Source organism: Capricornis sumatraensis, chromosome 2 (genome assembly GCF_032405125.1).
Source record: "Capricornis sumatraensis isolate serow.1 chromosome 2, serow.2, whole genome shotgun sequence".
Lineage (NCBI taxonomy): Eukaryota > Metazoa > Chordata > Mammalia > Artiodactyla > Bovidae > Capricornis > Capricornis sumatraensis.
Window position 1 is genome coordinate 65,907,659 of NC_091070.1, and position 25,522 is coordinate 65,933,180.

The 25,522-nt window shown below is 39.0% G+C and overlaps 1 protein-coding gene across 1 annotated transcript in view; it reads right to left on the bottom strand.

Annotated features, from left to right (window-relative positions):
• CHP1 (calcineurin like EF-hand protein 1) overlaps positions 1-23,375 on the bottom strand; it is a 35,587-nt gene extending 12,212 nt beyond the window's left edge. Inside the window, exons 1-4 of the mRNA XM_068964624.1 lie at positions 23,190-23,375; positions 16,991-17,063; positions 6,876-6,956; positions 3,032-3,159 (exon numbers count right to left, since the gene is read on the bottom strand). Of these exons, the coding sequence (XP_068820725.1) occupies positions 3,032-3,159; positions 6,876-6,956; positions 16,991-17,063; positions 23,190-23,256 (349 nt within the window). The 5' untranslated portion in view covers positions 23,257-23,375. The remainder of the gene's footprint in view (positions 1-3,031; positions 3,160-6,875; positions 6,957-16,990; positions 17,064-23,189) is intronic.
• Positions 23,376-25,522: the final 2,147 nt, after the last annotated feature.

Below are 25,522 nucleotides of genomic sequence, written 5' to 3' on the forward strand. Positions count from 1 at the left end.
TCTCTGAGCCTCTGCATATACCCTTCACTCCAGGCTCTCTGCAGGTAACATCCTGCATAACTATAACATACCATCAAAACCAGGAAACCGACAGTGGTACAACCCACAGAGTTTATCCAGGCTTCACATGTGTACATGTGCAAGGATGTGTTCAGTTCAGTTCAGTCGCTCAGTTGTGTCCAACTGTTTGCAACCCCATGAATCGCAGCACACCAGGCCTCCCTGTCCATCACCATCTCCCGGAGTTCACTCAAACTCATGTCCATCGAGTCGGTGATGCCATCCAGCCATCTCATCCTCTGTCGTCCCCTTCTCCTCCTGCCCCCAATCCCTCCCAGCATCAGAGTCTTTTCCAATGAGTCAACTCTTCGCATGAGGCAGCCAAAGTACTGGAGTTTCAGCCTCAGCATCATTCCTTCCAAAAAACACCCAGGGCTGATCTCTTTTAGAATGGACTGGTTGGATATCCTTGCAGTCCAAGGGACTCTCAAGAGTCCTCTCCAACACCACAGTTCAAAAGCATCAATTCTTCGGGGCTCAGCTTTCTTCACAGTCCAACTCTCACATCCATACATGACCAATGGAAAAACCACAGCCTTGACTAGACGGACCTTTGTTGGCAAAGTAATGTCTCTACTTTTTAATATGCTATCTAGGTTGGTCATAACTTTTCTTCCAAGGAGTAAGCAATTCTATTACCTATGTAGTTTCATGTAACCATCACCACAATCAAGATACAGAGCTGCTCTATAGCCAAAGGGGTCCAAATCACATCCTGTTATTTAGCATAGAATACGGAAGTATCACTGCATCACAAAGTTGTTTCAACATTTTGTTAATAGTATTTCAATATAATTGGTTTTCTTTATAATTGTATGTGTTTCACTTTATACTTTCACAAACATTCTGAGATGAGATTGATAGTATTCACCAGACTGCTAAGGGAATTCATGACTTGAAAAAGGTAGAGCCCACGCTGTAATGGGAATTCAGGTAATGGGTCGGTATTACATCTGATAACGTAAAAGTAAGCATAGTTTTGTAGAGCACAGAATGTCTCTGAACTGTTTTCTCCTTAACCAACTCACTGATCCACAGACACTCCCCTCCCCTCTGCAGTCGTTCCAGCTGACAGCACACAGCATTCTTGCAGCCAATGGGCGACTCTGGAGTGTCTACTCCACCTGCTGAATTGGATCCTTACCAAGAGTCAGGTGTGTCAACTCTCTTAGAATTGTGGTATCTGTACTTTTCATAACACTGTATAACTTAATAGGAAATGAAACATGTGTGAAAAGTTATTTTTTAAATGAAAATTAGTTTAACAGCTTTTGAAAGACTCAAAATCAAGTCACTGAAGAGAGGAAAAACAAAACAAAACAAAACTGTTGTGAAAGTGTGGCAGGACAAGTGTAAAAGATGAAGGAAGAAATGTAAACACCTGGAAAATTCTATTCTCAGAATGCTTTCCAAGTACCTTTAAGTCCTCTTTCCACTGAAAAGAAACTGCAACCAGAAACCTTAGACCATACATTACAGATAGGTTCTGTGTGAAAGATGTCACACGACTCCCATCCACAGAACTTTATTAAAACAAAACAATATATACTTAAGACAGATTTGCGTTGTTGTATGGCAGAAACCAATAAAACATTGTAAACCAATTATCCTCCAATTAAAAACTAAATAAATAAAAGGAAAGAAATAATTCTAAAAAAACAAACCAAAACAACTCTTGGTCCTACATCCAGAGGTTGGCCAATGAATCTGTTTTTAAATATTTTAAGGTAAATTAAAATGTTAAGCCATGTATCCTTTTCTGATTCCATGCTAAAGCCAACTTTTTCAATTATTGATCAACTCCTGGTCTGACAACAATGAATAAGAAAATAATCTCCTATACTAATGCCAGCATCAGGCAAACTTGTACTAAATATACACTAAACCTCATAAAACATTAAGACACAAGGCTTTGTTTCAAACAGTACTTAGTCTTGAAAAAAAAAAGGGAAATTCACTAATAAACACAGAGTATCCAATAAACTTGAGAACAATTCATCAGAATTCTGTTTTCTTCTATATTCAATTTTGTTTGTATTCAAGTCTTTTGCTGTTCACTAAGGTATACGATTTTGTAGTGAAGAAGAGCAGTGTTTTATTATTTGGGTTCAAAAACCTTTCTTGTCTTATACAACAATATTTATTTCAGTACTTCTCAAACTCTACCTGAAATAGAGGAGGAGTGAACTCATACTCCTATGGCAAGGGAGATCTGGGGATATGGGCCAAGGGTTACAAATTAAAGCTTTAAGTTTCATGTACCATCTTTCAAATGTATATAAATTTAGCATTATATCCTATAGTTTATCCATATTTGTTTCAATGTTATAAAGCCTTTTAATTTTTCTTTAAGTCATCTAGTAAAAATTTGGTGGGCACCCCAGTAACAGAAGCTTGGCAAAACCAATTCAATATAATTTCAACTTCAACTTGTGTTAAATGAAAAGAGAAATCAATTTCAATTTCTTGGAGAAGTATTATAAGGGATTAGGCAATATCCTACACAAACCAATAAAGGACAGAGGGAAATTTAAGTACCCAAAGAAAGGAGGCGAGAGGCATGGGGAGAAAAATGAAATCTTTAACTAACCTGGCTGTCCACCCCTCTTAAGTGACATCCCAGCATCTGTCAAATTTTAAGGTGGGCTGGATCTTTTTCACTGCTGTTACTCTAGCACTTGATGAAGATGAAGATCTGTCATCAAATCTTTACAACCTTCCTGTGTGAAAACTCTTAATATCCCATTCTACAGAAAAAGAAACTGCAGCCCAAAGATCTGAAGTAACCTGCCCAACGTCACAGGGCCGAAAAGTGGCAGTGCTAGGATTCAAATCCAGCCAGTTTAGCTCCAGGGTCTGAGCTCTTAACCACTGTGTTCAAATAAATGATTGTTTAGTAAATGAACAAATAAATAAATGATTTGTAAGAAATGAAAAGCAAATATTTTAAGCCAGATGACTATCTCCTTACAGTGCAGTTTGTTGCTTCGGCTGTTGAGTGGTTCTGGTCCGTTCACATCTTTGCTCTTTTCATTATCCTCAATGGGTCGGAAATGAGCCAAGGTTCTCATGAATCCTCGGAAGTTCACCTGGTCCTCTCTGAACAAGAAAGATAACAAAAAGAACATGTCAATCAAGGTGATTATTTCTTATTAATTTAATATATTAACAGTTATAGCTAGAGTGGCCTGAAGGTCCATTTAATGAAGTCTCTTTCCATATGCATGGTACTTTAGAGTTCATAAAATATTTTCAGCTAAGTCTTGCTACAATCCTTTGAGGTAGGTATTATTATTCTTACTTTATAAATGATTAACCAGAGTTAGAAAGGTAACAGGACTTACCAGAGTCAGTTACCTATTAAATTTACTTAAATTTCTTTTCCCAAAGAGGACTATAAGTAGCAGCTGGGCTGTGCTATCAGACAAGCCAACACTTGAACTCACTGCTTCAGGCTCTGAAGTGAACAGCAAGTTAGCCATTTCATCCAAATGTCTCCCTATCCATCTTGCATATCTCCCCTGCAGTCATATATACCTAGTGATATTTTAAAGTTAAGGCATATTATACAACAACCGCTTTTGACATAAAGTTTATTTAGTCACAGAATCAATAAATACATTTTGAAATTTTGATTAAAAGTAGAAAAACACCACTTCTAGTTCTACCAGTTAGAATCATTGTTAATATATCTTCCAGTAATTTTTCTATGCTTTTTGGAGAAGTGTGAACATACTGCATATGTAATTTTGTAGCTGGCTTTTTTAAAAACTTTTAGGCATGTCTCTAACCAATATAAACACTTCAAAACATTTTAACCATCTGCATAATTGTGTGGCTGTATTATGATTTTATTATTCCCTCATAGTTGGATAGATATTTTCCTCAGAATGCTTTGAAAGACCTCTTTATGTATAAAGCTTTTTCAGTACTGATAGAGAAAATCTTTTTATTGTGCCACAGTTAATCAGTAACCTTATAAGAAATAATTCAAAAACTTGAATGAATAAAGAATGTTTTTTAATATTGAAAAAGAATGTCCCATGTGAATAGTTATTTATCTAAGGCAGTCATGGAGAGAACAGGTTGTCTGGTTCCTGTGGCTACCTAAAAATAAATCCTAGTCTTTGTCCCCATTGAATAGATGTGGTATATCGGGTCTCAAGCACAAGCAGACATACAGATCGGAGACCTTCTAAAGGTAGAGTTCAAATGCTAGGTCATGAACCCTCTGTACTCAAAAGGATGACCTTTCATTACCTCTAAAAAATGTGAGTCAGAGTTGAGGAATCATGGAATGTGTAATAAGACCAGAGTCATATGCCAGAACAAATAGGTAAACATATATCACTGACATAGTGTCTCTGAGTAAAAGGAAACTAAATACCAATGTCCTACTTTCAAATCTCATTCTATTAAAAAAAAAAAAAAAAAACTGAGAGACTTCCCTGGTGATCCAGTGCTTAAGAAACCACCTGCCAATGCAGGGGACACAGGTTCAGTCCCAGGAGGAAGCCTCATGCCGCAGGGCAACTTGGCCCACACTTTAGAGCCCATGCTCTGAAGTTACCGAGCCCACGTGCTGCAACTACAAAGGTTCTTAAGCCCTAGAGTCCAGGCTCCACAACAAAAGAAATCACCACAATGAGAAGCCCGTGCGCCACAACTAAAGACTAGCCCCCATTTGCCACAACTAGAGAAAGACCAAGTGCAGCAACAAAAACTCAGTGCAGTGAAAAATAAATAAATAAAATAAAATTAAAAAAAAACAAAACCAAATTGAACCTGCATACAACCTAGAAGTCAAATATCTATTTGTGACAGAGCAAGAAGCAGACGGGGGCTTGCCTAGCAGTGTAGCTCAGTGTCATCTTCAGCCTCCTCATACATATCTCGAGTACATCAGCACTCATTGTGTCCTTAACAAGAGATCAATTAATTAGATGACAGGCACCACTACAGTCACGACGAAGGTGGTCTGGCCTTTCTAAAACAGCTTTCCACAGCTGCTTTTTCAAATGATCAATGTGACTAGCGAACACTAAAAAAAAAAAAAAAAGGTTGGCAAATGACTCTGCAGGGTTTACTTTGCACTGCAAAAGGTTTAGAAACAAAACACAGCAGTGAAAGTCATCCCTGGACACAGTTCAGTTCTCTGCAAGGGCTAAAGAAAAGAAGTTTAAAAAAGACAAGAATTCAGCACTAAAACCACAACTGAAACAAACAGGGAGACAAAAAGTCAGAAAACAAGGAAGAATAGATGATCACTCATGGTCAACGTGAACCTGAAAAGGGCAGGTCTCAGTCTCTGAGTGCTGTCTTCACAGGAACTGGCTGCTAGTCTTCTCTGTCACTCAAGCCTCCTGAGGGACCAACTTCTCAACTTGCAAATTCCTTTGTTTTCAATTCAGAGTTCTACAATTCCGTCTCCACTTATTTTACCTGAGTGTTTTCACTGACACTTTAGTCTCATTAAGAACTGGCAACCATGTAACATTTTAAAAGTCCTCTGGGTCATATAAACAAGTCACAAGGAACCAGGAAGACACTGTTAAAGAGATTGTTACTTAAAACAAGATTATATGATAAGCTTTATTCAGCAAAAGGTACCTAATCGATTCATTAAATATTGACTCAGTACTTTGAAGGTAGTATATTAGTTTTAGTGAAAACTAAATGCCTAGTTCTGTTTGAGAAAGTGTGTGTGTGGTAGGGGAACTATATTCTTAGCCAGTGTCAGAAAAGAAAAGTAATGTTCTGGATTAAAGGAGGCTAAGAATATATGACAACAACTGAGCCAGACTGGATCCTATAGTGGAGGAAGGAGATTGTTGGATAAACTGAGAAAACTGGAATATCAATAATATATTAGAATGAAGTAGACTATAGGGGAAATGGATGAAGGTGGTCAAAAGGTATCAAATTCTAAGATAAATATATTCTGGGGGTGAAATATATACCCTGGTGATTATAGATAACAACACTGAATTGTATCTTTGAAAGCTGCTGAGAGATCTTAAAAGTTCTTATCACAAGAAAAAAGTAACTATATTGATGATGAATGTATTCATTAATATTATTATGGTTATCATTTTCCAATATATACATATATAAAATCACTAAGTTGTACACCTTAAATTTATACAATGTTACATGTCAGTCACATTTCAATAAAGCTGGAAGAAACATATTTTATATTAATATTCTTATAGCACTTGATAGGTATGGCTAAGTATAAATTACACAATAGATGCCAGACTTATGAAAAAGAATATATACTACAATAATTTTAAAATACTGATTTACACATTTTAGATATATCAGGGTTAAATAAAATATATATTGCCAAAGTTAATTTAGCTTGTTTATCCAAAATTAATTTAACTTATTTTTACTTTTTAAAATGTGACTACTAGAAAATTGGTAGGAACTATGTATGTGGCTTGAATGATGTTTTTATTGGCTAGGACTGAGACAGAGAGCACTCACAAATGAGGCAAAATATTAACAATACAACAACAGATGCATCTGGGTAAAAGACATGCAAGTGTTCATCATACTATTTGAAAATTTTGCAACTTTTCTATAAATTTGAAATTATCTCATAGTTTTTAAAATGTTTAGTTTTACATCAAAGATAAACAGAGATTACAGACAGAACTGTGAAAATGAGCTAGGGAGAGGGTAGAGATATTATAGATATGACTGAGTTAAGAATGTCCAATAGGAGGAAGATCATGGTCTGAGATAACCCAACCAATATCAATACTCCAGATTAGCCTCCAAAAGGAAGTCCAACACCTGCAAGGACTCACCCCTCTGGAAAGAAGGCGTTGATGATCCGGTCCCCCAATGGGTTGATGGCAAGTTCTGGAATCCGCTGAAAGTCTTCCCGGCTGCCAAGAGAATCACCTTGGGTTAGAGACCATTGGCCCTTGCATGAACTCCTTCGGTCATGCAAGAGTACAACCGAGCAAGAATATTACCTCCTGGAATTTACTTCTGTGGCAAATTATACCAAATAACTGCAAAGAATAGCACTTTAATAGCTGCCAAGTGTTTCTTGCACCAGCTCAGGAGTGGAAGAAACCAGATTTGACTATGTCACATTCCAATGAATTCAGCACACAGGTTATGTCAGTAAATCAACCAACAAGCAAATCCTTGTAAGCTGTCCTTGTAAATGATTCTTTGAACATGATCATTTTGCACTTAGTTATTAAGTTTGTAGAAGGAACAGCAACTGCAAAGTATCAAACACCAAAGAGCTTGAACATGGGAGGAAAAATACAGAGTGGCCTCCATACCCTTGGTAAGAAGATATACAGCACTTAAGAAATGCAAGGAATTCTTAGATGATATTTACATCTCAGTAGAGAACAAAATGTGTTAACTGATTCCATGCTTCCTTGCTCTGACTGGACTTTTCTGCAGTGCCTTCTACAGTCTAGAGCTAGAGAAGTATTTAACCCTTGAACACGGCAAGAGCAGTCATTCTCTCACAACTTAAAGTCTGTTAAAGTGAATATTGTTAATTTCCATTCACCCTATACACATCATGTGCTACTCTGTTAATATACTTTATCTCATTTTTTCATGTCAACACTTTATCTGTACCCTTTCAGAGCTGAGGAAGTTGTGAGTCAGTGACATAAAGTAACCTGTCCAGCTTACAAAGGTAAAAAGTGGAAGAACTATAATTTAAGACTAAGTCTATGACTAAATAACAACTGTAAGTCAAAACATATGTTCTTTTCCCTAAAAAACCTACACTTCTTTCCCATATTAAATAATCTTTTTGAAAGAAAGGTGCTCTCCCCAAAAATGTTTAGTAACTATTTTCCCAAAAAAAAAAAAAAATTCCTGGCTTGATATCCTGTGCCAGAAATATAAAGCTATCTACAACAGAGACAATATATCTATAAAATATCAATGTCATGAAGGACAGAGAAAAGCAGAGGCTTGTTCGAGATCAAAGAGAACTGACTAAAGAGACATACAACAGAACTCAATGCATGATCCTAGACTAGGAAAAAAAAACAAAACTGTGTGAAGGAGATTACTGAGTCAATAAATAAATGTGGAATATGGGCCATATAGAATACAGAATTTTATATAATGCATAGAAAATGCTAAACTTCTTGATTTTGCTATGAGAATCTCCTAATTATAGGGAATACACACTAAAGTATGTGGCAAAGTGTTAACAAGTGGTAAATCTGGGTACTGGGTATATGAAGTTCTTTGCATTATTTTTGTAACTTTTCTGTAGGTTTGCAATTATTTCCAGATAAGAAGGGGGTAAAAAGGATATAAACTCAAAAAAAATGATTCCTGCTTTCAAGACATTTACTAACAGAAGAGAAAAAACATTCCTCTACCTTCTCTGTATAAGATGCTAACAAAATGTTCATATTGGTGCCTTCAACTATCTCTCTCTGATCCTCTTGTGGTTTAACATTTACAGGATGCTTAATTAAGTAATTAAACAACACCACATCTGGTGGCGACAAAGGAAGAAATGACCTAGGGGACTAAGCGCAAAGCTCTGGTATAATAACTCTGGATTCTAATCTTCCATCATTTAGAGTAATAATTTTTATATCAATAAATGAACTAGAAGAAGACATTCATAAGATAACTGGATTGCTTAAAATTATTGAAGAAAATTATGGAGGTTGTGATTATATAATTCAACAAACATGTACTAAGCTCTTATTACATAATATGTTCTGTAATACAAAGTCCACATTATCAACACAATGTAAGCTCCTCTTGTTTGACAGTGGTTAAGAAACAATAACTACTTCCTTTCAAAAGAAGATTAAGGCTAATGTGAATTGCAAGGCCACATACCTCAGTTTAATGTCTAACAAGCTTAAGTAATTTTAGCTGCAAAAAGACACAGTTTAAAATACCAGGTCTAGTGTCAAGTGGTGAGTTCACAATCTAGCCTAACTCTGTCAGTCTCCATGAGGAATCCAGTCATGGATTTCCAACATCAGTAAGGTTCTAAACCCTGTCTTTTGACATTTTTTAGTTCTACTCTTAGAATTTAGATTGTATATACAATGAGGTCTCTAAGATCAAGGGGAATACAGTTGAAAACATCAACACAAAAATAAAAGAGTATTAAGAAACAGTTTATAAACTATTAAACAATATACAGTTTCTTATTGTTGACTGATCTTGATAAAATGATCTTGGTTTTCTGTTTTATAGTAGAATTTTTCATATAAAGTGCCAAAGTTCTAAACCCAGTCTTTGCTACTTATTTGGGTATTCTAGGGCCAGTCACTTATTTGCAAAGCTGCATCTGACTTTTGGTTGAGAAAGTGATCACACACACGTTTACCTCCTCTCATTCTCTAAACCCTTCTGAAATGTCAGTAAAAATTTACACATGGGAATACAGCCATGACATAAACAATCAGGGTGGGAGGAGTGTGTTAGTAGACAAGGAACTCTGACCAATTCTGGAAGTTAGAAGACAGACACAAATGTAGTGATAAGTCAGAGTAGAAGAGTTGATGACAGCCATTCTGCCCTGCAGCCTCAGCAAGGCACCACACTCAGAATTGCCAGGCGAGAGAAGTATTAACAGCATTCAGGGAAACTAATTACCAGAACTTTTAAAGAATGGGCCAGCTGCCCACTGCTGCCAGCAGCCATCCCAGGAACATAAAACCATTTGTCCCCAGGATAAAAATGGGGAGCTGCTATGGAAAGAAACTGGAAGAGCCACCTGGGCAGGGTTTTGGCCAAGTATGGGAGGCTGGCTCCCCAGGAACACAGTCCTTTCACTGGGGGAAGAGAACTGCAAATCTGTCCCCTTGCTCCCTAACCACTTGCCCTAAAGTAAGGTCTACCAACTTACTGGTCCTGCTCAGAATATAGAAGGCTTGTCGTCAGTCCTTCCATCCAGGGAAAGCCCTGTGAGAAACCAACCACAAACAAACATATGCCCATTTTCTACATTACCCCATCCAGGCTTTTTCATAAATAGGAATGGACAATTAAGGCTCACCAGAATTTTGGAAAAATTAGTAACATAAAAGAGTAAGATCAAGATGAAAAGCGTGCGTGTATGCTCAGTTGTGTTTGACTCTTCGCAACTCCATGGACTGTAGCCTGCCAGGCTCCTCTGTCTATGAGATTTTCTAGGCAAGAATACCGGAGTGGGTTGCCATTTCCTCCTCCAGGGGATCCTCCCCATCCCAGGATTGAACATGCATCTCCTGCATTGGCAGGCAGATTCTTTACCACTGAATACCTGGGAAGCCCCAAAATGAATAGATGTAATGATAATTCAGGGAACAAAAGAGAGTTTGAAATATTCTAATAAGTAACCCAATAGACATTTGATAAGTTTTGGCATCTATAAAACAAATATAAGCTACTATGACAGAGTAGAGGTCAGAGAACAAGAAAGTTTTTTGGAAATTAAAAATGTGATTGTAGACAAGTTCATCAAAAGGTCTATAAAATAAATTTGAGGATATCTTCCAGAAAGCAAAGGAAAAAAATCAGTCAGAAAATATGGGAAAACTGAGTCATGATGGTCCAATAGCCAACCAATAGAAAAGGCATAAAAATCAGTAAGAAAGAAGAGAGGGAGGAAATAAACAAATAACAGAAGAAAACTTTCCAGCCAAAGGACATATTTTTAGATTGAGAAAGTTCACCTGATACCAAGGAATGAATAATGAAAAATAACCCACAAAAAGATACAATTTTGTGAAATTTCAGAACATCAGGAAGATATATTTGAAGCTTTCAAGAGAGTAAAAAAAAAAAATTACCTACTATAATAAAAAAATGAGAATTGGATTGGCATCATGGTTCTCATCTGTGAAACTCCATTATGGAATGACTGAGAGCACTCTGTACAAAGCAAGAGCTTATCCAGGATATTGAAATCATCAATCCTCTGGATAAAGTCAAACAAGAAAATGAATCTCAAAGGCACTCAGTTTTTAAGCAGATAAATGGCTACCACTTAGGACACAATCTCTTAAAAATTATAGGTAATCTTTTTAAAAGTGATATATAACAACACAGCCAACTAGTAGTTTCAGTAATAACTTCCTTGCAGGGTTTAACTGGTCTGTACTGCTCCCTAGAGTCAATTTAACCTGCATGACTTAATACCCAGGAATATTTTTCATCATGGTATTATTACATCAGAGAAAGTATCTGACAAAGATCCAATGTTAAACTTGCTCAATGCACAGGATATTTTTAAAGTGAACTTTTAATGAGGTATAACTTACATACAGGGAAGAGTACAAATCACAAGCATTCAGTATGATGATGTTTCACCAGCGCAGATTATAACCAGCACCCAAATCAAGGAATCAATCACTATCAGGACCCAGATATTGTCCTTCCTTCCTTCCTTCATGCTCCCTTTGTGTCAATCTGATCCCCAACCCAAAGGGTAGTCATTATCCTGACATCTAACCCCATAGATTAGATCAGTACCAAGGATATTTAAACAAAAGATATCTTCTTTGTATTCAGATAATGGCTAGGCTCTCACCTTGACCTGTCCTACAAAGGACCATTTCAGGGCATCTTACGGATCCAGTTGCCTTTTCAAAGGTCACTTTCACTTTTTCAAGGATATTTAAACAAAAGAAGCCTTCTTTGTATTCAGATAATGACCAGACTCTCACCTTGACCTGACCTACAAAGGACAATTTCAGGGCACCTTGTAAGACCAGTTGCCTTTTCAAAGACCAATTTCAATGGCAGAGATAGAAATCTTTCACTCAAAATAATGGCACCTGAAGAAAGTAAGATTTGTGAAGTTATAGTATATGAAATATCAATCTGAAGATTACCAATCATTTTAACTTAATACCTATGGGTAGGCCATGGACGTAGTGTTTTATAAAAGATACTTTGGGGTTGAACCTTTGAAAGCACTTTGCTGAAGCTCCATTTCTAACCAAAGCCTTCCATAGTTTCTGCTTCATGCTCCCACAGACTGACACTTTTAAAAAAGGAGTATAGAATGTCTTGGACGGTACACTATAGTCTCTCACTCTGGAGAATTTGGCTTCAAGCCCCAGACATAGAAGCATCTTGGGAGAAGAAAGTGAAGAAAATATGGAAGAAAAAAATTTCTCCTAATAACTTTCTTAGGAAAGTGGGGTCTGTTACAGGTAACAAAAGACAGGAGGTAACTTGTATTCAGCTGAGTACCCTGATGGGTTACTGAAAGGTCAAGACAGGACTTGAGCTGAGTCTGGCACTAAAGGCAGTAAAGGAGACAGCTAAATCACTCTATTACCATAAAATAATCTGGAAAAAAAAAAAAGAATTTTGAGTTTACCGGGTATTCTCTAAGGCTGGAGGGAGAGAAAGGGGAAGACAATCTAACAAGATGGCCAGAGGCTGAGATGGCCATTGTCAGGAGGCACAGCCAGTGTGAAATTCCCGACAATGGGTGGGTACAACAAAATGATTTACATACTTAGCTGCCCCCTGAACATGGTTCCATCTATGTGCGGATTTGTTCAATAGCCAGTATTATAGTGTTACAGGTCCGTCATTGGATGCCTCTGCGGATGTGGAACTGCGTACACTAAGGGCAGGCTACAAGTTATTCTCAGATTTGACTGTGCAGAGGGCCACCGTCTCTGACTCTGCCTCATTCAAGGGTTGACTGAACATGCCAGTTGTTTACTGTGTAGAACAACAGGGTAACGTTCTCTTGCACTCAAGGTGGCTTGGGGTTTTCCCCACATTTTCATCCACATCCATGGCAGAGATCAAAGCACAGAATTTAGACCAAGTACTTTGTAAAGCTGAATACAAAAAAGTCAGCTAGATCTAGGTAACCACGAAATAAAAAATTACCCCATCACTTCCTACCACCTTTTCCTTTACCAAGAATTTGTAGAAACCAGAAGAGAAACAGTGTCTAGTGCATTACAGGTATTTAATAGATACACATCAAATGAGCGAGTTAGTTGACTGGTTTTTCATAGAGTGTGAAATTACGTTTTAGGGGCTGAGCAAATATTGCCTACATTTTAAGGACCAGGTAACACTAGCTGACACATGAAAAGTTTCACCTTTTCTGAGGAAAAACAGCTCCTTTTACAAAAGATGTTCCATTTTTTTTTCCAGCAAACCATGAAAGTGATTAAAATATACACATTTACAAATCACCTACTTTCTAGAAAAAAGAAAAGGACACAAAACTAATGTGAATTCTATATCTTCACTTAATGGTTAAATCTAAATTTATGAGAAAGACGTAATCCCAAACTCAAGTAAATTGTTCAAGTATTTGACCTTAAGGAAATATAGATATTCTAGTCTGATTTATTTTTCAAGTACAAATATATATAGTCTCTTCAGCAAATGTTGCTGGAACAGCTAGATATCCACAGGTCAAAAAATAAGGTTTGACTCTTATATTTCTATCTATTGCCACACCCACAACACTGCTTTGCTTGGGTTTTTTTTTTTTTTGCCACACTGCACAGCATGTGTGATCTAGTTCTCCCACCAGGGACTGAACCTGCATCCCCTGCAGTGGAAGCAAGGAGTCTTAATCACTAGACTGCCAGGGAAGCCTGCTTTTTTTTTTTTCCATTTTGTGTAAATATACCAAAAAATTGTGTGTGTATATACAAATAAGAAACTCAAAAATGAGAGAATTCCTTGGTGGTCCAGTGGTTAAGACTTGGCCCTTTCACTGCTAGGGCCCAGGTCCAAATCCTGGTAGGGGAACTCAGATTTCACAGTCCGCATGGTGTGATGAAGAATGAATCAAAGACCTAAATATAAGAGCTAAAATCATAAAACTCTTAGAAGAAAACATAGGGGTAATCTTCATGACCATGGACTTGGCAACAGTTTCACAGAATCAACATGAAAAGCATGCACACCAAAAGAAAGGTTAGGTAAGCTGGACTTCAAAACTTTTAAAGCTATATGTTTCAAAAAACACTAGAAAGAGAGTGAAAAGACAATTCAGAGAATAAGAGAAAATATTTGCAAATCGTGTTTGGTATCTCAGATATAAAAGAACTCTTAACAACAAAAAAGACAAACTCCAGTTGAAAAACAGGCAGAGGACTTGAATACGCATTTCCCCAAAGAAGACATACAAATGGTCAAGCAGCACAAAGATGCTCAACATCACTAGCCACTAGGGAAGTGCAGTCAAAACCAAAATGATCTACCACTCATCTACTAAAATTAAAAGAGAGACGATAAGTGCTAATGAACAAAAAGTCTACAAACAATAAATGCTGGACAGGGTGCTGTGGGAATGTAAATTGATACAGCCACTATGAAAGATGGTATGGAGATTCCTTAAAAAGCTAGGAATAAAACCACCATACGACACAACAATCCCACTCCTAGGCATACACCCTGAAGAAACCAAAATTGAAAAACCACATGTACCCCAATGTTCATTGCACCACTATTTACAATAGCTAGAACATGTAAGCAACTTAGATGTCCATCAACAGATGAATGGATAAAAAAGCTGTGGTACGTATATACAATGGAATATTACTCAGCCATAAAAAGGAACACATTTGAGTCAGTTCTAACGAGGTGGACAAACCTAGAGCCTATTATACAGAGTGATTTAAGTCAGGAAGAGAAATATAAATATCTTATACTAACACATATATATGGAATCTACAAAGGTGGTACTGATGAATTTATTTTCAGGGCAGTAATGGAGAAAGACATAGAGAATAGACTTATAGACACGGGGAGAGGGGAGGAGAGGGTAAGATGCACGGAGAGAGTAACATGGAAACTTACATTACCATATGTAAAATAGACAGACAATGGGAACTTGCTGTATGACTGAGGGGACTCAAACATAAGCTCTGTGACAATCTAGAAGGGTGGGGTAGGGAGGGAGATGGGAAGGAGGCTGGGGAGAGAGGGGACATGGGTCTACCTATGGCTGATTCTTGTTGACGTATGACAGAAAACCACAAAATTCTATAAAGCAAATATCCTTCAATTTAAAAAATAAATTAAAAAAAAAGTGCTGATGAGGAGAAATTTGAACTTGCATTTCATTGCTGGTGGGAATGTAAAATAGTACAGAGCTGTGGAAAATAGTTTGGTGGGTCTTCAATAAATTAAGCATAAAATTATCATAGGACCCATAATTCTACTCTTAGGTATATGCTCAAGTACATATGCTTAAGTTTATATCCTTAAAACATAAGTCCACACAAAAATGTTCATAACAGGCAAAAGATGTTAACAGCTCAAATCCCCACCAAATGATGAATGAACAAACAAAATATAGTCTATGCATACAGTGGAATATTGTTGTTGCTGTTTAGTTGCTAAATCCTGTCCAACTATTTTGCGATCTCATGAACTGTAACCCACCTGGCTCCTCTGTCCATGGGATTTCCCAGGCAAGAATAGCAGAGTGGGGTTGTCATTTCCTTCTCTAGGGGATCTTCTCCACCCAGGGATCAAATCCAAATTTCCTGCACTGGCAGGTGGATTATTTACTGTTGAGTCACCAGAGAAGCCCAAAATGGAATATTACTCACCCATAAAAAGGAAAGAAGTACTGATACACACTATGGAAGAACTCTGAAAACACCATGTAAAATCAAAGAGTGAGTGAACAAAAGGCCACATACTGTATGATTCCACTTATATGGGAAGTGACTACTCAATGGGTATGAGGTTTCCATCTGAGCTGATGAAAATGTTCTAGAACTAGACTGCGGTAATACATGAACGTATTAAACTGTGTTGTGAATGTATTTAATGCCACTAAAAAGGACACTTTTTAATGGTAAATTTTATGTTATGTGTCTTTTGCCTCAAAAGTAAAATTAAATTAAAAATACAAAGTACCAAGTATGGTCTTTGCATATGATAGGTACTCCATAGTCGTTGACTTTAATGACTGGACAGCATGATCTTGGTCAACTCCAGCTTCCAGCAAAACCAGACATGGCTCTAAACAAACATGGTCCTATAGATTTCTAAGCTCTTCTGCCTGAGGATTATACACAAAGGCTTAGCAACTATATTCTTTCCCCTTTTATGCTAAGCCCACACCTGTGCTAGAAGCCTACATTGTTTCTTGCCATCCATAAGAAAGGCAAACAGCTTTGTTCTATCAGTCAATCAAAGCTGAGAAACAATAGTAACAAGAGTTAGGTGCTGCTTAAGAATTAGGTTGGGAGGTGGTGCTCAGGAGATATTTCATTTGACTATGACAAGACATTTACAAATATAAAATGAAAGAGCTTTACAGTAAATCTGAAGTCATATACTTACTATAGACCAGTTTCTCAACGTTGGCACTACTGACATTTAGGAAGGATTGTCCTGTGCATTGTAGGATGTTCAGCAACATTCCTGGCCTTGACCCGCTAGACATCAGTAGCATTCCCCAGTTTTGACAATCCAAAATGTCTCCAGATATTTGGCCACTCGAGAAAATAGCCCTTAGTTGAGAAACACTGCTCTAGATAAATATACTGACCACCTTATCTAACATTAATACATATAAACTGATGTACCCTAGGGGTTGGGTTGAGTTGAGAAATTAGAGAAAAGAGGACAAAACAACTTAGACCACCTTTGATTGTTATGGATCAGCCTCCTGAAAGCTAACATGTTTGGGGAAGGGCTGTGGGAAAATTCAAGCAGAGAGAGCTGAAATTCCCGAAGGTACATTTCCAGGACCAGAGTAATGGCCAATCAAACTAAGGAGAGCGGGGGTAAAGCAGCAAGCACCTAGCGATAAATGCAAATCCACTGTTCTGTTAAACTCCCTTGTGGATCGATAACACTTCAAGATGCGTGAAGAAATGGTCCCTGCTCTCTGCCTGCCAGAGGTCAGCTCTCTGGATAAAAGCAGCTGTTCAGCCACTAGCAGGAAATAAAGAAAGGAAATGCCTACCTGAGAGTTCCATTCTCTCCTTTGTCCAGGCTGGTGAACCGGCTGTAGAGGCGGGTGATCTGACTGTGGGAAACTGAAGAACACAGAATTAGTTGCAGTTGGAGAAGTTGTCCTCTGCTCAAATTGAACCTGAATGTGAGTGACCCTTTGGAAACCAGCTGCCCTCCTGGTCCCAGCTCATCATTAAATGCTTCAAAGTCAGTAAAGTGGTGCGATGTCTCAACTAACTCACCTCTAGTGTGTCAAAGCAGAAAGAATGAAAGGAGTTAGAAAATAAATCAAGAGTAAACAAAATTGACTCTCAAGAGTGAAGGCTAGGCTTAATTAAGACTCTGTGTTAAATGTCAGTTGGTTAAGATTTAATAAAACAAAGCTAAATTTAGTTTAAAAAGAAAGTGTGAAACCTTCACCTTTCAGTACCCTGACTTAGAAGCTATGAAAATTCCAGCTTTGATCAAAAACACATCCCTATTAATCAGTTTGGTGTTTCAGACTGGCACAGCTGGGTAGGTAACATGTGCTGAATTAAGGACTGGGGCGTGTGAAACAGACAGTATTTTTAGAATCTAGTTTACTTTTCCTCAAGCTTCAGTGACTTTTATCTTTTCCCTCAGGGCTGATCTTTGGGTAAAAGATTACTACAGCCTTGGGTCAGCCTCTTTCTCTGCAACTGCATGAGCTCCACTGAGTTCCCAGTAAAGGAATGGGCTCTAAGAAAGAAAATTAGGCAATCTGTAAAATGGTTGTGCTATCTTCAGATGACATATACCAGGAAGTTACTTTGTTCCTCATTTTGCACTAACTCAGGTACAAGCTGACAAAATGAGGCACTAACCACAGGTAGACAATGAAACTTTGAAAATGCAAAAAGGAATTTCTGGGAAATAGTTTAATCTCGTGGTAGACTGGAGATAGGAGGGAAAAAATTAGTTATCAAAGGAGAAAAGACAACAGCCAAAAAGGGTGTGACCAGTGTGGACTCTGTCCTAGGCTGTACCTTCACGGGCAGAGGGGTGGCTCAGGGAGTTCTGATAGTTGTCCTCCCCCAGCTCATGCAACACAAATCCACTCGCAGTTTTGGGAACAATGGGACAAAATTAACACGGGCACGCGCAGGAGAAACAGGAAGTGAGTGGCCCAAAGCTAGTATGAGAGGACACACCGGGCCAAGCAGTAAACTCTTCAGCCTCAGGTTTCAAGCCAGCCTGGGCTCTGTTCTGTACTAGCTCTCAAGGAGAGCAGGGAGCAGAGGAGGAGGCAGAACCACCCCTGCCAGGGCAGAGCCAGCAGGAGCCCAGACACTGAGGAAGCCGGTGGGGACCTTTCTGCCTGAAAGGCAGGTGTGCGCAGCTCAGTAAACACTCCTCTGAGAGTCAGGCTGACCGATTCTGATTCCAATCATGGCAACCCGGCTCACCAATGAGGGCTGAGTGAATGGGGTTGTGCAGTGAACTAAGTAAGTCCAGGAGAGAAAAGTGCTTGGCCAACGTCTGGCACCTGGTAAGCATGCCAGGTTAGCTATTATCATTATCCTAATACTGTGAGCCTGCAGGTACAATTTTACTGCTGTACTAATTAGTCTCCACCTTTCTCTTGATTCTGCCAGCCACAACCGTCTTCTTCAGGAACCTGAACAGGCTTTGGCCTCAGGCCTCAAATGTTGCTCTAGAACTAAAGTTTTTTTTTAGTTTTCACAAAATAAGTTGGTTCAAGAATGACTCCCTTTCTCAAAAGATTTTTTTGGAAAGACAAAATTTGTTTACAATATCAATGCCACTGTTTTCATGTCTTTGTATATTACCTAATATGTCACTTGTGCACTTTACATAGTTATAATAGCTTATTTTCATTTATTAATTCATTATTTTTCTATATTGCTTTGGAGTGCTTTTTAATAACTTCATAATATTTAGCCCACGGGGTCAGTTTTTAATACTTAGAGTATTATACTTCAGGTTACTTTTAACAATGAACACATTCAAATTGTATTTCTTTTTATACTAGGTTTTTTTTAGTTTGAGAAAACAATCTATCCACATGGTAAAAATAGCACAAAAAGTGTACATAATGAAAAGTCTCCCCAACACCCGAATTCCTCAGTCTTCCTAGCCAGAGTCAAACTTTCTTAGGTGTGATAATAGTACTGTGGTTATGTTATTGTGGTTATGCAGGAAACAAATCCCTGTCCTCAGGAATACATGCTTAAGGCTTAAGGGGTGAAAAGTATGGCTATCTGCAACTTTAAAATGGTTCATCAAAAAGAATATTTATATACCCACACACACACAAATAGCAAAATGTTAACAACTGTTGAATTAAAATGTTGAATTACATGGATGTTCATTATACTATTTTAACTTTTCTGTATGTTTGAAATTTTTCATCATAAAAAGGTGGGGGGTAGGGAGGGGGAGGTACAGAGCTTTGCAAATCACTTAATCCAAACCAGCTGAAAATGTTAGTAATATGTGCAATGCTCTTTCAGTAGGAGCTGGGAGACAGCAGGGTCTTCTGCAGTGACAGAGCGCTCAGGCACTACGGCAAGGCAGCTGAGGGCCATGAATGTGTCCAGTATCAAGAGGCAGGAACACCCTTCAGTTGAACTTCCACTTACATTCTAGCTCAGGAAATTATTCTCAAGCAGTTGCTTTTGCCAGGCTTGTGCTCTTTGTTCCAATTACAGAGAAATCCACACTAGTGCCATGATCACTACACCCTTTCAAACAAACAGAACTTCACTGGCCTGTAGAACTTACTTCCCAAACCTGTTCAGCACCTTTGCCATATCACGTGACACATACCAGAAGACAGAGACTAAAAATAAATCAATTGGAATTTATCACTACCCAGCTGGTGTGAATTGTTCCTCATGGATTATGTGGCTATTTTTTGTTGTAAAGGTTTTAAGTAATTCACAGCCAGGTTATTGCCATATAGTTAAGTGAACTAAGGGTGGAGATTTCATAAACTCTTAAGACACTGTGACCTTTCCCCTAGTGACAGCTTTTACTCAAATGACTTTAATTTATGGAAATGCTGAAGTGTGAAAGAAGGTAACAGAACTAAGACAATATTGCAAATGTTTTATGCCAATTCGTGTTTTTGGACAGTATTTTTTTTTAAACTCTTGGATATGTCAAGATTTCTACTCCTTCCAAAGTTTTATTTCTTCAAATTGGGAAAACCTGATTCCTAGTCCAATGTCCCCTGCAAACAGGAAAAGTGCAAAATACTGTCACCTCTCCAATTACATACTAGACATGGTTTTTATAACTAGCATATGGTAATAGTGTTTTCACAATAAGATGATTGTTACCTATAGTTCAAAATGAAAATAGCTAGCATCTGGTACTTATTACATACCCAGACACTATTCTAAGTAGTTTACATAATTTTTCTCATTTAATCCTAAGAATTCAAAAAGTTGTACTATTTTTATTCTCATTTACAGATGATGAAACTAAAGGTGTACAAGAAATTCTTACTTAGAAGTACTTTTCTAAACACTTAAGAGATTACATTTCAAATACCAGATAAACTAGTCATATATGAATTCTAACCAATTTAGACTTACAAATACAAAGCTTTCATACTGCATATAAAGTCAATTTTACTTATTTATGGTACATTTTCTTCTTGCAAAGGGAGTAGTGAAATGTCTTGTTCTTAACTTGAAGTGTTTCGGAATGACAGTTCCCCAAACTCTTTATAGAACAAGCAGCAGAGGAAAACAGGGCTCATTTCATCACTCTACCCCACCCTCAGGTGTTTGCTGTTTTTATTCTTCTAAACCTTTTGCATCATGCTAAGAGTATTGCTTTAAAAATCAATTCTACTGATGGCACTAACTGGATAAACTGACAGCTCAACTCCCAAAGCAGAATGACAGTGTAGCAGGTCAGGGGACATGCCTGGAAGCCACTCAAAATGCTCTAGCTTAATTTATCCAAATCTAATCAATTGATGCATATATCATGGCCCAATTCCTATCCTCTTCAAGGCCAGTTCACAATGACTGTTCCCTGAGTTCTGGAAGGGGTGCTACACAATTTCAGTATCTTATGTTTGATGCTAATCCTAACTCTTGTGGGCTTATCTCCATGACGTGGTTGTGGGGATCTTTTGTCACTACCTATTCTGAATACCCACTATCGTACTGAGTATGCTGCTGCTGCTGCCAAGTTGCTTCAGTTGTGTCTGACTCTGTGGGACCCCATAGATGGCACCCCACCAGGCTCCTCTGTCCCTGGGATTCTCCAGGCAAGAATACTGGAGTGGGTTGCCATTTCCTTCTCCAATGCATGTATGCATGCTAAATTGCTTCAGTCGTGTCCAACTCTATGCGACCCTATGGACAGCAGCCCTCCAAGCTCCTCTGTCCACAGGATTCTCAAGGCAAGAATACTGGAGTGGGTTGCCATTTCCTTTTGAGTATAGACACTGCAAAAATTCAATAAGTACTTGTTTCATTACGCTTTCTGGCTCAATATGTACATTTGTCCTGGTGTGGCTGAGACTCTCCCTCAGGCTTGATTCTCTTTTCGGCAACTAAGAAAATAGCTCTACAGGAGTACTCCATTCTCACAGTCACACAGTGAAAAAACCTAGAGTCCTAAGGCAATCAAGGCCACTTTCATTTGGTCAAATGTAATAAAACCAGAATGGGATTACTGCTCCTTTCCTCTTGAGGGAAAAACAGCTTTTTCCCACCAGCACTCTGGTTTATACTCCCTCATTATGTGACTCTTTATTTTAAGAAAGAATGCTTTAATTCTGGTGTCACCTTAGACCTAAAGTAGTTCTTATGTTTACAAGTGTGGCCAGAGGTCATAGCCACAAGATGTAATAAAATGCTTGCTGAATCCAAACCATCTATGTTTCTACTCTTGGAATCAGAGTAAGTAATAAAATGACCACAAGATCAAGTGGCTAAACAAGTACTGCACATTATAAACATCTACCTACTTGTTTTCATTCAAAATCATAAAAAGGACTCATTGGTAGGTGGTGAGCTCCTTAAAATCTTTATAGAGAGGCTTAATGACTAAGTTAGGAGATGCTGAAAACAGTAAGCCAATACGACAAGGGATGAGGCTAAATAACATCCCTTCCAACTTGAAGATTCTAGAAAGCTGGGCTATCAGAAAGCATGGGACAGTATTTATTCAATTGATCTCAGGCCACCTTTGCCTGGGTGATTCTGAGGTTCCCCCAGCACTCAATATTATCTGCAAATGAATCACTGAATTACTTTGTGGCCATCTCATTATCAAAAACAGAAATTATGAAGACTCAGAGCCCAGATGCTTACATAACTCATGTAAAATACAAGAGTCATAATGGATTACTGAGAAATATTGTATCCATTATCAAGGGCTACACAAATGTACCATGGTGTTTTACAGGGCTTCTGAATTCACAAAACCCTGTTGCCCCTTTCAGATTCAGAGGAAGAGATTAGACTATAAAAATCAGTTCCTCTACAAATTCACTGAAATTTTTGGAGCACATCCAATTTCCATGGCGACTGCATGAAATACACCAGCATAGTAAAAATCAATATATCTGAAATTAGGACAGCCAGTATCCTCAGTGTAAATAAAAAACTGGTAGTCAAAACAACTGCACTTTTTCTCCACAAGCTCAGAATGAAAGAAATCTCATACTCTCAGACCCCTGGTTCTTTACCGTGTTCCATCACCAGGTCACGTTTTCCAAAACCTTACTACACGATCTCACTTTCTGGATTTATTTTTCCAGTTGCAGCAAGATTTGTCTGATTTCCCACAGTTGTCAGGGGTTTTAAGTCCTTGTCTAGAAACGTCACAGGAAAGACAATGTTTTCTACAGGACCTATCCAGAGTTCCTGAATTTAAGTTTGGTGCGAGGAAAGACAAAGGAAAAGAGTTCGGAGACTTTCAAGAGCAGGGGAAGGAGAAAAGAGCGGGATCAGTGATTTACGGGTGATCGCGACTCCTGTCTGATGAGAAGGGGAGCCGCACAAGAGCCAGAGTCCAACCGCGGGTAGCCTTAGCTGTAAGAACAGGTCCTCCATCATCCTCGAAATTCCAGAGCTGGAGGATGCCTAGGAACCCCCAACCTCTCGGAACCCCAGCTGCAGATCTCAGCGACAGTCGCCCTTGGTCGTGAGGCCAGCCGGAGGCGCCCGGCCGCGTTCCCACCCGCTACCCGAACTCACAGCCAGTTTCCTTCTTGATCTCCTCGAGCTCTTCGTCCCGCAGTAACGTGGAGGCCCGGGACCCCATCACCAAGCCGGGAGCTCCGCTGAGAGCAGGGGCGCCTGAAGCGACAGAGGCGGTAAGAGGGAGGGACGAAGGGGAAGAAGGGCCGGGGTCAAAGAAGGGAGAGGGCAGTGTTTCTACTGCGGACTGCGAAGGGAACCCAGGGGTGGTGCGCGGCGATGGGCAGGCCGGAGGCCCAGCCAATTGGGAGTGAGGCTGCGCTCAGCGCTGGAGCCGACGTCGACGTTTCTAGCTCCAGCCCCGAATGAATTAGCCCAGCACCCGGCCGGGTCTAACTAAAAGCGGACCAGGCCCCCGGAACCATGATGCCACCGGTCTTAAAGGGGCAATGCCACGCTGGCCCTAGAGCCCGCAACTAAAAGGGCAACGCCACTGTTTTACAACACCCTGACCTGTGGCAGTTGGTGTAGCCAACCTGTTTCTCACAGAACTCTAACATTAGAAATCCCACCCTACAGTTAGTATGGATTGCGGAGAGAAACAAAAACAGAGAGGCAAAACGTGGCTTGGTTGAACGCTAGGGTGTGTCTCCTGGGAACTGCATGCTGGGAGTTGCATTGCACCTCTTTTTTTCCTGGAGGCTCTCTCTCCTCCACGCCGCAGGGGGAGCTCGCGAGCCAGTCCCGGGACCGCGCGCCGATTGGCTCCTCGGGAAACAATCGGCAGGCGTCGGCTCCAGAGTGTCAGCGCCCGAGCTGCGTACTTTTCTCCAGTTGATTTCGGGATTGCCTTCTGGTAACTGCTGCTGAGGGTTTGGAACTTCCCGAGATTTCTTCCTTAAAAGCAGTCCTTCTCTTTTCAGTTCAAGACTGAAGCTCGAGGAATTTACCCTTTGGCTGAAATAGGCACAAATTTCCGTTGGAGAAAAAAAAAAACCTAACGGCGGAGGACAGACTTTTTAACGTATGGCCGCCGTTAAACGGCGTTAAACAAGTTTCTCATTTTGCCCGAAAAATGAGGGAATTTGCATTTGGTTCTTATGGCATATTTTTGTTTGTTTTCTTGAAAACGTTTAAAGCCACCTGTCAAATTAGTACACCTTCTCAGGAGAATCAGTTCATTTGCTGTGGCTTCAATGCCTTTACACGCCTTTGCCACCCCTGTCATTTTGTACAAAACTGGTTTCACTTACAGAAGAACCAAATTCTGACAGATCTCACTTAGTACTTAAGCCCTAGAAGACTCTCTTAGCGGGCTGGTAGTCAGCTTAGGTTACGGAGGTTCCAGTTTTACTGAGTTGTTTTTATGATTGAGTTGGCCTCCTCTGACTTAATGATGTCTGCCTTCATCAGCAAAGGGTGACATGTTGGATATGCCCGTCTCGGCCACAGGAGCTTCTTTTTTTCTTGAGAGTATAAGTACGGTAGAAAAATCTGTGTGGTCAGCAACTTGAGTGTCCGTTTTCTGAGTGTGCCGTGAAGCCCATCTCTGGATCCTGACCTTGCTCCTTACCAATCTTGAATCTTACCTTTTGCAGTCGTCCGCAGTAGAGCTATCTTTGCTTTGTGTTAATGCTTTTCTGATTTACTTTAACATTTCTTAAATTTCCTCTTTCCCCAAGCATTTCACAAGCTTATGTCTTACGTATCTTTTTAAAATGTAAGTTAATTTTTGTCTCTAGTAAGGGCTGTTTTTTCCATTTTTATATTCTCTTTTATTTCTGTAAAAATTCCCCTTTTGCTTGTTGGATTAACTGGAACAAGGAAGAATGATTTTTCCAGGCACTCTAGTGACTTGTTCTGTGTTCCCTCTGGAAGCATAACACTCGGTACTGGACTCATCTCCACTAGGGGCCTGGTTTTAGTTCAGGTTCCACTACTTTCTAGCTGTCTAACCTTTGGCAGGTGTCTTAAATCTTAATTTAAGCCTCAGTTTCTACATATGTAAATCAGGCAGTTGTGGGCAACAAATAACAGTTGTGAAAACACTTGCTAGACCTTAAAATATTAAAGTGTAAGTTATTTATGTGGTTAAAAACACTATGTAATTTCTCACCTTCTGCCTAGATGAATTGGGCCTTAGTTATTTGATCAATGTTTTGTAGTTAAACTAAGTTGCAAAATTCACTAGTTGACTATTCCAAGTGTGGTGAAGGCAAGCCGCTTTTAAATTTACACCACTGTGGAGGAACACTTAGCTGAGGTTCAAAATACAAAGACATCCAAATAACAGGATTGTTCTAAAATGTCTTTTTTTAAAAAAAGAATTCATCTTTTAAATTACAGTATTACACTAAGGAATATAAGAGTATCTACTGTGAATGATAGTT